At 37.7% G+C, this 12,906-nt stretch overlaps 1 protein-coding gene across 1 annotated transcript in view; it reads left to right on the plus strand.

Annotated features, from left to right (window-relative positions):
• Nucleotides 1–11,530: 11,530 nt before the first annotated feature.
• Nucleotides 11,531–12,906, plus strand: part of ptprjb.2 (protein tyrosine phosphatase receptor type Jb, tandem duplicate 2) — a 50,671-nt gene continuing 49,295 nt past the window's right edge. The window contains exon 1 of the mRNA XM_081608047.1: nucleotides 11,531–12,108. Within this exon, the coding sequence (XP_081464173.1) occupies nucleotides 12,043–12,108 (66 nt within the window). The 5' untranslated portion in view covers nucleotides 11,531–12,042. The remainder of the gene's footprint in view (nucleotides 12,109–12,906) is intronic.

Genomic DNA, 12,906 nt, shown 5'->3' on the forward strand with positions numbered 1-12,906 from the left:
TCTTCCTCATGCACCAATAAAAGTTTCCCCTCTTTCACGCATTGATCAAACAATGAAGCTGTTTTCACTCAGCTCACTCAAACTTCTTAGTTAACATTTGAAGTCGATTTTAACTTGAATGCTTAAAAAAAAGGGAATGTGAAAACAGACTTTCTGCATTTTCCATAAGCAACACAATCAATTGTTTATGACTGTTAGGACAATGTGATTTTTAAAAGCTCACAAAGTGCCAGAGACTCCAGATCAGTTTTACAGGTTCTATTGTGCACATAAAATTTATTAATCTATACTCAATAGGCAACATGTTAGAGGCTAAAATATGCAGGACATGATGCAAAATGCCTGAGTTGATTTGTAGCACTTAAAAGACAGAAATTCTTCTACACCCACTTTGTCTTATTTTGTAAGAGGCATGTTTTGTTAATGGAAAAATTCAGAAATATACTATTCCAGCTAACGAACAAGGTCCTCTACAACTATTTGCAGTAGTAATGTTTTTTAACTGGGCCTTTTTAAGGCACTTTTTAAAAACATGCCTTAAAAGCCTTTGAAGTGGTTTAAAGTGGATAGCAGGATGAAGATATTTACTGTAGTATATTATCTTCGTACATATGTTCATGTCATATTTTCTAGGTTTTCAGTTTTCTGGATACTTTGGTTTCCTAATCTTTATTGAAGAGCAACCTAGACTCTTCAGTAAAGGGTTGATTTCTATTCTAGGCTCCAGCACTGGAGCCTGCCTTTTCCTTTATGCTTTTGTCAGATTCTCTTGATTTTTCCTAACATTTATTCATCTGTTACATCCTGGATTTATTCCAATGGTTCCTCACCTCCTGTAACTTTGCCTGTTTGTTTATTAAAATTCTGTCTACTTCCTGCTTGTGGTTTCCGGCACCATTGGTTGTGACAAAGTACCTAGAAACATTTACTTTGTGCACATGAAAATAAAGAAACTTTTGAACAACAAATTCTTCAAACACTATCCAGAGGTTGTACTCCCAGACTCTCTATACAAAGTAGAGAGACTCTGCATTTGGGGGGACTTTTTTGGCTTTTTCCCGTCGACCGGTCTCTAAATTTTGACTCACTTAAACGATGGTTGAAATGCAGAAGAATCAACGTGATTGGAAAGAAGCCAGCATTGCTTCAAAGGTAGTTTTTATTTTCTTTATTTTGCTGTTTTTCTGGCTACACACAGTGTAGCAGCTAGCACTTGCTAGAATCAACTTATCTGGGCCTATCTTGCCAAGTTCTTGCTCAGCAATCGGAGTAAGGAAAAAATATTGATTCATAAATTATTTGCAGTAAAATTTTTCAAATAATTCGGAAAGGCCTCTGAATGAAATAGATCTAATGTCGCACCATGGTGAGCAGCACTGTGGTGAGCGGCTCACACTGTCACTATATCTAGTGACACCATATCTAACCAGTTCTTCATCTTGAGTTGGCAATCAACTATTGGTGGCCATCTACGTTAACAACCTAAATCAGACGATCACATACAAAATCACATGTTTCCCCTTTACCTCTCTTGTTTGCCTGTTGTTTGCCTGAAACTAAAATGTCCTTGTGAGCTGTTTTAATTTGAATAGTTTGATGTCATTTGTGATCAGTACCATACCGGGGCCCATATTTAAAAAAGAAAAATCTTCAAACGAAAATAATCTCCAGTGACACCATTGTAGGAAAATTCTTGGAATTTCTCAAATTCTACAATTATTATTATTTTTTTTAAATTTACCTTTGTTAGATAAAACGTATTCACAAATCACCGTAGGCCTTTTATAGTTCCCAAAGTGACAAAATGCTAAGAGTAGTGAGGAGGATTTTCAGTGAGCCCAAGAGCTTCTTAAGCAGAGAAGAAGGCTGGAAGACCGTTACAGAGACATTGTCCATAAAATGGATATTGTTGTGTCAGCAGCAGGCACTATGCCTCTGTCTTGTTTGGTTTTCGCATCTTTAGATTTCCCATTTTATGTCAGTCGTTTCACAAGATCAATCAACTTTCTTCAAGCAGGCGATCACAGCAAGTTGCTGACAGCTGAGGATCCATGTTAATATCAGATGAAGTAGTAAAACGACCAGCATGGCGGGAAGCAAGAAGAAATCAATGTAATGACGAGGATGTAAATACGGTGAGATCAAACATGTTAATGCTGTGGTGCAGTTAGTTCAATTTTGCAAAGTTTCATCATCATGACACTTTTCTTAATCCAGTCTAGATTCAATGATTGGTTAATTTTGGGTAGGGTTAGGGATTATCCTGATCTTTACTCATGAGTAGTCCTTGATTTTAATGCATTTAGAGCATCATTCATTTCTAATTTATTCCTGTCCCACTTCTTTTATTGCTACTTTGCTCTTTTTTTGAAAGTCTTTTTTTATGGTGATCTTCAGCAGAAAAGCCTTTTTAATGTGATATAACAGAGTACTTTCACACATTTCTGTCACAAAATTTCTATCCCAAATCAACATGGCTTTTGTACAGTGCCTTTTCACATAAACTAAATCTATCTACTTGAATCAAGACTCGATGTTGTGTTTTAGTTTAAGGGGTTTTATTAGCTTAAAATCCGCATTTCTCTAAACAAGATCATTTAAAAAAAACAAGTACTGTGCTTTAAATAATGTGTAAGTTTATTCTCAAAAAGAACGTGTGACTTCACATGAAACTGATTTCTTTTCAAGCTGCTTTTCAAGTTTTTGTGTTTGTGACTTCAAGAGAAGGACCAAACGGCCCACATCTTTGGATTTCAATGCCTTTTCCAGTAGAAACTGCAAAAATAACATCTCCACCCTCACTGCAGGGCTCTGTCACAAATGATCTCACCACATCAGCAAAGGCATCGTTTCAACGTTGTATACTTTAAAATTCGAAGATAAGGAGTCCTGTTTACGCCTGCCTTCAAACATAAACAACAAGCCCTAACGGCAGGAACGTAAACTCTCAGGCTCACAACTCAAAAGACCGATTATGAGCATTTACACAGTGTGAACGCAAAAAATAGAACCATACCGATAGAAAAATGGAGTTAAGTTACACGCTTTGAATAAAACAGACAGCAGTCAAACAGAGGGGCTTTGATCCTCGACTCTGGATTTCTGTGGAACTACAAATTACAGGAAATATGTCGTGTTTGTTGCTTTGAATCGTGGAGGCAAACACTGGGAGGGCTGTGCAGTCGCAAGTCTGCAGATATATCGAAAAAGGTTATGACTGGGTCATCGTTTTTCTTTCACAGCTTAGCATTTTAACAGCAGCGTGTTCTTTAGAGATACTGCTTTTATTAATATGTAATGAAGCCATTTCTGCCAACACAAAGTATTGCCCAAAAAAATTCAGTCTTCATATTTCATCAATTTAATTCCAGGACTTTAAAGTCACATCCCAGTTTCCCACTGAGATACTACGTCTCATCCAGCTGGAGGAAATTAGTGTCTCTATTTATGAAATGGAAAATAAATATCATATGGATAACTTTTCAAATCTCAAACACAGCTTATTTTGAATCTATTATTTACGTCTAGATTTTGTCTGTTTAGGTGAAAATTATAAATGTGAAATTTTTTTTTATCACTCGTGTGGCATACACATCATTAATATTACTGATCTTAAATTGAAGTGCCTTAAAAAGACAATTTGACTTCTTCTTAGCAAAATGATACCAAAGATTTTTGTAATTTAGCCATTTAAACATTTTTCTAGAGCATCAACTGTGGAACCACAATAAAGTTGATAAAGGATTTGTGAATAGTTAATCATATCATAATTAATTGAGTTGTAAAAACTTCACTTACAACTTAATTAATGTTTTTATGAAATAAAAGTGGTTCTTCCAAACTGTAACTATTCATTATAGGTTCTCACAGAATGATTAACTGGTATAATAACGACCATTAAAATAGTGTCATTGTGAAATGACAACCCAAATGTTTTTGTTCATGTAATACTTAAGTCATTTCAAATTTGTTTACAGATTTTCAGGCAACGTGACGACAAATCTTCATCCAGTTTCTTTCATGCTGTGTTAGGAAACTGTGCCAACTGTGTTTTTGTAGCTAATTATTGAGTAATGTACTCGATGTTAGTACTATGAAATATAATACTGCGGATACACACTCCAGTAGCTTGACAAGCTGTATACTGGGAGATTAAAAAAAATAAAATGTGGAGCTGAGTGTTTAAACACATTCTGCACAGGGTGGTTTCAGTCTCCATGGGAGCTTCCCTGGAGGCTCTCTGTAAACCTCACAGTGTGGATCCCATCTCACTGAGTAATGACCTACAAACAGAGGGCAGCTCCTCCCTCATTCCAAGGCTACTTAAACCCTGTCAGGAAGCGGGGAGATGGGGGTCTGAGATGTGATTTGGTTTAAGAAAATGTTATGAGATGACAACAAAATTTCACACCGAAACTGAAAATAAGGGTTCAGAAGAAGTCTTTTATTAAGTCTACTTTGATTTCCAAAAAATGCAGAGTTCTTGAAAGGTAAAATGATGAATGGGTTAAAGAAAAGTAGACGTGTAACGATTCATGATTAAAAAAGTATGAAACATAAGTGCATATCTGACTGTTTTTGTGTGTGTGTGTGTGTGTGTGCGTGTGTGTGTGTGTGTGTGTGGGGGTGTGTGTGCGCGTGCGTGTGTGTGTGTGTGTGTGTATCCTAACAGTGCGGCAGCAGTGAGGTTTACTGTACATGAAGTGTGGTTTTTGCAGGGTGGATCTTACCACATAACAGTGCTGCTGATAGATATCCCAGCCCATCACACTCTGCTGTGGTGACTCATCACTGCTGGCTTCTCCTTTCTCTGTACCAATACCAGTAACTGGTTGCATATCAAAAAGTTGTGTTTTTTCCCCCCTTTTTATACAATACGGTGGTTTAGCACCTGTAACAAAAACATTTTAGCAAAAGATTTAGCTCGATGCTTCCCAGGCTGTGAAGGAGACACATTATCTGAGATGGAAACAGATTGAGAGAAACTTCCAACACTGGAGTTTATTTTGATTTTTTTCTTAGTCTGGACAGACAGACGCTGATAATCTATTTCAGAGAAGGAACATTTCATCACACAGATGGTTGAGGAAAAGGTGGGGAACGCTGTCTGGAAACATCATCCCACTTTTTTCCCTCAATCGTGAACAAAACGCTTTTATCTTTACACGTCCTCCTACAATTCTGATAACGACGTACCACTTCTAAATATCGCCCGCGTGCATCTGTCATCGCTGATAAGCACTTTGGCTTACATTTTTGGCTGTCAGACTACAAGCACCACCGAATTTGGCCGAATTAGGAAGTTCCCCCTGTTGTTTATATTTTTAGACCTGGAAGTTTGAATGTTTTGGTTCACTTGCTGATGATATCTTCTTTAAAGCAAATTTAACATTTAACAGCTTTTTAAGGGCTGGTTGGAGAACTCGAGCGGGGTCACTCTCTGTGCGTTTGCGCTGGATTTTGATGCAGATAGACCCAGATAGAAACTGTTTCATGTAATCAGGAATAAGTTCAATTCTCTGTTGTCCTCTTTAAGTTATTATTCCACTTTGTAGAGTACCAGGTATCCGAATACAATGTGAAATCGTAATATTTTCTTTACATTTAGATAAAATGTAAAGAAAATGTCTTAAAATGGGATTTTGTGGCATTTCTCAACACTCTCTGCACATTCACTGACAACCCAAGGAAAGTATTGGTTGTCTTTAATTGCCAGCCTATGTGACGAAGATACAGTGACCATCAACATGTTAGTCTACAACGTAAGCTGCTGACCGATCAGCATACTCAAATTGATCTTCAAAAACATATTTCATCATAGGAACACAGTCCAGCACAAAAGAATATGATAAATAATATGAGTGTGAATGAGAAATAATCTATTTTATTTATTTACTTGCAAAATTCCAGCTGCCACACTTGTTAACATTTCAATGATGCTCTTTTCTTTGTTAAATAAAAATTCAGAATTTATGTTTTTAATTGAAATGGCATGTCAATAATAAATCACTTATTAATGACCTTTTTGTTTCCCTGCATCATAAATATGATGCCACACTGAAACCCATCTCTCTTTCTCCAAACTTCTAATTGGAGGACACAAGACAACATGCTAGTCAAGTAGGTAATATGTCGTTTGATCAATGTAACTCAGGAAATGGCCCAGAAATGACCTACCCAGCTAAATAACTGCAGTTCATTATGTTTATTACTGCACTTTGACAAACATGAGTTTGTCTTGCAAACAAACACAGATAAGAGGACAATAGTGGATAGGAAAAAATATCAAAAGGTCACTGTTAGATTTCAATGTGAGATTATACTTTTGCTATTTCATGGCCTTTAACACAAACAATACAAGTTCGTAGGAAACCTGACATAACAGACTACCAATCCGACAGACAGACAAGGCCGTCAGAATCAACAACCCTGCATTCGCCTGACCCCAGTGAAAGTTTTGCGATCACACCTGCTCAGAAAAGGCGGAAATGTCCCGGAAATGGACCAACTTTGGCAAACTGTTAGCAAAACGCTGTGGTGAGAAACAATCTTTCTCCAAATTGTGGCAGCGCTTGACCGTCCCCCAAAACCTCCCTTAAAATAGAAGTTTGAACTGTCCCTTTAATGTCATCTAGCAGCACGACTGCGATAAAACAGAGGAGTTTATCTCTACATGCAAATGTGATAATGTCTCTCCACCCAAAGTCAGCATTGACAGATAGGTTTATGCTCCCAAGCTCGGTGTAGTCCAAAGAAGAAGAACAGCAACAACAAGAGCACCGACTTGCATTGTCTTTGAATTATGGTAGTTTATGACACTGCTGATATATCAGTGTTTGTACGTCACAATATGGCCTTGTGAATGAGTGAAACACAAACACAACTGTGTTGCGCATTTACATCTAGTCAAAGTAGAAAGGGTCATGCATTGCTATAGCCTGAAATATGCCAAAGCTCAAAGGAGCAAGCATAGACTAACAAAACGTCTCAACTGTTTTTTGTTCTAAAGTCTTAGTAAATGAAAGTCTGCTAAACTAAACCCCTGTGATTAAAAGTGATAATGCACCACAGTATTAGCATTGTGGTGAGATATCACCACTACAGTGCAACTTCCAACCCAACTGGTTTGACTGAGGTTTGAAACGCAGAACTTTTTTTTTTTTTACAACGTTAGCAAACTGGAAGGAAAAGAAATACTTCTCAGAGCTTTTTAATACAGTAACCATCTTTTTACAGAGAAAATAATGTTAACTTTTCAGCATTATTGCCATTATTATACAATCAATAACATTTTAAAAGCTTGATTTTTTGTGTTTCATTGTTGTCTCGTTGTGTCCTGGATTCCTCAGCATTAATAAGTTGAACATTTAACAAGTTGTTGAATGTGTGGAAGGCTACTTTTTTTATCCTAGATTTATAGTTTTTGGGTATGATTATATTCCTTCATATCTCTTTTAAATGGAAACTTTTAATTTGACATGTTTATGGTTCACAAGATCCAGTTCAAACAGTCGTTTGTGTGAAAATGGGTGGAATTCACCCTTGATAAGTTGACAATCCAAACTGTGCCAACTTCTGCTTTGCAAATGTTTTCACACAGCACAGTACAACCAGCACAAAGAGGTGCATAGCTGTGAAGGGGAAAAGGATTTTCGGTTTTGATCTATGTTTTATTGTCACTTTAAAAAAAACAACATTTAATTAAAAGAAACCAAACCAATTGGATTGAAGCTCGAACTTTGCAGCAATCCCTCCTCCAGATGAAGAGGACAGTTGACTCCTTTTAGTTGTTAATTTTGCCCCCATACCACAGTACAAGCATGTGGCGACACTGGAAAGAAAAACTTCTCGTTATCCTGAAGAAACCTCCCGCAGAATCTGCGTCAGATGAGTGTCCAACTTGCTGAAACTGATTTGAGAATACAGAACAGACACACAGCGCTTTTTTACATTGAAAAGTACTCCTGGATCTGTAGCAGCTAAGCTCTATGAGTATATCTGAAAAATATGTTACAATTTAACATGCTGATATTTTAACAGCAATTGCATAACTACTATTTAGAGAAAAAAAACAAAAAACAAAAAAAAAAACCAAATAAAAAACTAAACCAACACTTCTTGAACAGTATCTTAAACTAATTTTAGGACATTGTTCAAACTATGTGATGATAAATGTGATGAAATCACTTCTTAAGATTAAATAAGAAGCAGCTGTGGAACACGAAAAGCTGAGCATTACATTTTTCCAGGTACGACCTCCAAGCAGTTTAATCAGACTGTGATGTTTACACCACGAATTTAATGACTGTGCACATGTTTACAAATCCGTCCAGATAGCATCGCATTCCTTCTGTCCCTGAGCATCATCTCTCACATGAAAATACTCCACTGCTGATCACGTGACAGAGCACACGTAGGGAAAACATTTAAAAACACATGCCTAAAAACAGAAGCTTCCAACAAATGTGCCAAAGGAAAGAGAAACTTACAGAGAAGAAGAAGGAAAGAAAAAAAAAGAATTGTGAGTTGCAACAATCCCAGGAGGGTTATATAACATTTCCTTGGGAATGGCGGTCACAGCGACCAGTTCGTCTCATCTCGGTCTCCATTAGATACCATAGGCAGGCCTCCTTTAACGGCCATTATGAAACTATCTGTCACAAAGCAGTGGCAGCTCCGGCATCCAGCGAACTATTTAAAGGTCGGCAAATCACCCACTCAACACCACACATCTTTAGCAGCACAAGAATTAAGAAGTGTTAATTTTGCAAAAGGAACATTAGAAAGATTCACAGCCAGAAAAGCACCCTTGCTATTTTCAAGTGCTGCGAACTGCTAAGTCATTTTTGAACCTCCGGATATTTCCTTCCAAAACCTCCCTGTTAGTATCTAAGTGTTGCATGTAATAAAGCCGGCACTCTAAATAGTTTTTGCAGTGTTGCGTAAGAGGAAAGCTTGTTCTGCAGCAAGATCCATCCATTCATTCTTGCTTTGGGTTTTTTTCTCCCCTTTTATGCCCACAAAGTGAAACTGAAAATGATTTCAAAGCAAAAAAATACAGACTCCATGAAAGATTTAAATAACTGATCACATTCCACTTTTTGAGATTCGGTTTGCAGCATGCAGCGCTCAGCCGTTTAAAACATCACAAAGAGACTGTTGGTATTTTAAAAAAATGAAGTGTTTTATAGCTTGTAATTTCCTGAAAAAATGTGTAAAAACAGCTGTGGTTTGTTCTGCACTCTGTGTTTCAATGTAACGTTGCATTTAGTTGTATTCACATTATTTTTATTCAAATTTCAGAAGAGCTGATGCAATGTGGAGGGAGAGGCCAGCCAAAGGGAGCTGCAGCGTTTTGGGTATGAGGAGCAGCTTTAATCATCGTCACAACAAGTTTGACAAAAAATGGACCGGCTGGTTCCATATCTTCTAATATTGAATATTTAAATGCAAGGTTTGGCGTAGTCAAAGAAAATAAATGCTTTATTTAGAAATGAAGATTTAAATTCTTGGCCTCACAACAGTTTCTCATCACGGATTTAGACCCGATGGAAAATCGGGTCAGATGATGCATGCAGCTATTGGAATATGTTAAAGTTGGAGAGCGTTAGCAGCTCCCTTACCCTACATGCAGCTCTGCTCCGTCCATTTCTGCCTCACATCGTCTGCTCTGAGCGACTCTACTGAAAAATATTCACATTCTGTGTGTATGCATGGCCATAAATTATACATTTTGACAAGATGTGTGTAAATAAATATTTCTATTTGTTAAATGTTCAAATAAATAAACTTTTTTTTTTTTTAGAAATCCACTTTTACTTCTTTAAAATTCAGAACCTTATAAACGTTTCCTTAGTTGATAGTCCTCCATTGTCTAAGACCAATAAGGCCTGCTGTGATGTTAAGTTATTAAAGTCAACTTGATGTTTTTTTCTTTGTTGTAAATCTGTTTCTGACACCAGAAGGCAAACCGATGTGCCTTACTTACCTTTCCTTACTTTTGCCATAATGTGACAAATTTGGTCACTTATACAGGCAGTAATTAACAATTACTGGTTGACTTTTTAACACTGTGCTACAAATACAATATGAGGAAACACTAAGGACAACCATAGTTGCTTTGGTAAATGTTCCTTCTGATGCTCATCTTAATTTCTCAGGACCTGTCGGCCTTCTCCTCCCTTCTGGACTTTGCATGTTCTCCCAGTATAAGTGTGAGTTCACACCGGGTACTCTGGCTTTCTTCCACAGTTGAAGAACATTAGATTAACTGGTTGCTCTAAATTCCCCTTAAGTGTGTGTGTGTCCACGGTTTTCTGTCCCGAGTGTCTCTGTGTTGCCCTATGTTCACCGTCCCGAGACAAGTACCATAAAATGTTATGATTTATCCCCTGTGATCTGTAGATTTGTTGTGATCATCTCTATCTTTACTCATAGGATACAAAAATTGCCTGGCAATCACTCAATAAATCAACAAGTTGGACAAATGTGACTAATTAAAATGCAGAGTGAACCTCCACGTTCTTCATGAATAGAATGTTCCAGAATAATGACGACTTTCACAAGCTACTGTTTAAAATCTTGAAGAAAGGAAGTAAGAAGCAGCTCAATTAATGTTCAACAATCCATACATTCTCCGTCTCTCTGGATTTGCGTTTCCTGGTGCAATGGGACAGTTAGTCCTCACCTGCTGCCAAAAAAGAGAAGTTGTTGCTCTTCCTGGTTTTCTCGTCTCTTCCTCACAATTTGCATGCCGTCATTATCTAAAGCTGGTGATGGCATGCAATCTGTGGCCAGTTTATCACTAACATTATGGTTCAAAACCTCAAAATATTTCGGTTTCCTTTCAAAGATGTTCCTGTTGAACTCAGGTGCTCTCAGACGGCTCTGCGAGTTGTTTGTCCTCTTCTGAATTCATACTTTAAATTGGTTTTGAAGATCCGAGTTTGTAAAGATATTCAGAAAAAAAAATCCCCTTTTTTTTAAAGGCAAGAAGGATTGCTCTATTTGGCGTATTTATACGCCTTAAACTTTTACACACTTTTGTCACAATCACAATGACTGAGCTTTATTGAGTTTGTGCGGTATTGGACCAAAAAATATATTCATGCCTTCTTTATGTTTAGAACTGATAGACTTCTCAGATCTATATGAAAAAAAGTGAGGAACCATCACATAAAACACACTAAAGCCTGTTAAAGAGGGATGGATGTGTTTGCAAATACAAGGAGTTGCGTAAAAGTCTGTAAACTGTGTTGCAGTTTTGTGGTAGTGTCTCCATAAATTAATTAGTCAAGAAAACGCAAAATGTAAATGGCCGTTTTTCAGACACTGAATTACAAGCAAATGCATCCTCAACTCAAAAGAAATGTTTTGTTTTTTTCTTGACTAAGATCGACGCCTCACTGGGAATCACATGACGAGCCCCATGACACGCATAGGTCCCGCACTGACTCAAGTCTGAAAAACCCACCGATTCTTTCCACGCACTCGTGGTCGTGTGCTCGTGCGAACCCAAAGTAGCGGCAGCATCACCTGTCAGGAGCCGAGCCGCCTGCAGCAGAAACAGCCTGAATTCATCCGCTCTGCCGGCCGAAAGGTCTCCAGGCCGCATTCCTTCACTTGGAGGTCATAGCGAGCATGCGGGGGTGACTCGTTGTGCTTTCTCGGATAAAATGCGGGTACACGAAGGGGCCTTTCCTCGAAGGCTTACAGAACAGAGCATTTCCTCTCAAGACGCCTGGATAACGCTGATAAAAAAAACCCGCTGCTGCTGATGAGAGGAGTGGCGCAGTCACGACGCTCCGCCCCTCCGCTGAACCAGCGAGGAGGAAAAACTTTGTCTCCTCTCACTTTTAACTTTACTGATGTCGCTGGCGTCCGTCCGAAAGAGAAGAGTAGGGACCAGGGGGGGCTAGCGTTTTCAAGCCAGGAAGTTTGAACATGAAGACCTTCAGCGAGTAGGAAGAAAGCAAAGACACCAAGAATCTTTTTTGTTGTTGTTGTTGTTGTTATTTTTGAGTCCATCAAGAGTTCGGCATCATGAAGTCGCTCCGGCGCTTCAGCTTCACTCTGTGGACTCTTCTGGTATTCAGCGCTCACCTCCCGGTAGGAAAACTTCTTTTATTTCAGCATTTTACTCAAACTTGAACAAGATGGTAAGCTTTTGTGAAATCCCTCCACCAAAAAATGTAGAGGTAACAGATTGGGGTGTGTTCTTTTTTCTTTCTTTTTTTTTTTTTTTTAAGGGTTATGTCAGGTTTAATCTGACAGGTGTGACTGCACCTGTTGCGCAGCTCCCACACAGACAGTAAAACTAGGAGCTTTATTTAGGAAATGGCTTCATTCAACTGAAGATAATGTGAGAACAAATATGAGCTTAAATTTGTTCCTATGTTGGTTAGTTTTATCAGGGACGTGTTGAATAGGAGAAAATACAAAATAAAGGACTATTTATTGGACAGGAATAGTAACCACATATTTACAGCCACAAGCTTTACATCCATTTCAAAAGGAAACAAACAAAACAGACAAACAGAAAAAACAAAAGTTATGGGTTAGATATCTGAGAAAGAAAATATACTCAATTAGGGTTATAAACATTTACATCAAGACAAATATTGCTTTGTTCCAAAGGGTGTGAACAATAGGAGAGATTACTTGTAGGTCACTAATAAAGCGTGCTTGGATTAGAAATGTTTAATCAGCAGCGGAATATATATTTGAAGTCATGAGAAACAGGATTGTATTTAATAAAGGAAACGTATATGGGTTAGCATATTTATAGCTACATAGATTTAAAAAAAAATGTTTCCTTCACAGTCGTAGGTAAGAAAGTAGCTAAGTTACATAAATTGTAATTATAGAACAAAACAAATTCAGGACACTAGATTTCTAATTTTAAAT

Source organism: Poecilia reticulata, chromosome 6 (genome assembly GCF_904066995.2).
Source record: "Poecilia reticulata chromosome 6, P_reticulata-male-v2, whole genome shotgun sequence".
In the NCBI taxonomy this organism is placed as follows: domain Eukaryota; kingdom Metazoa; phylum Chordata; class Actinopteri; order Cyprinodontiformes; family Poeciliidae; genus Poecilia; species Poecilia reticulata.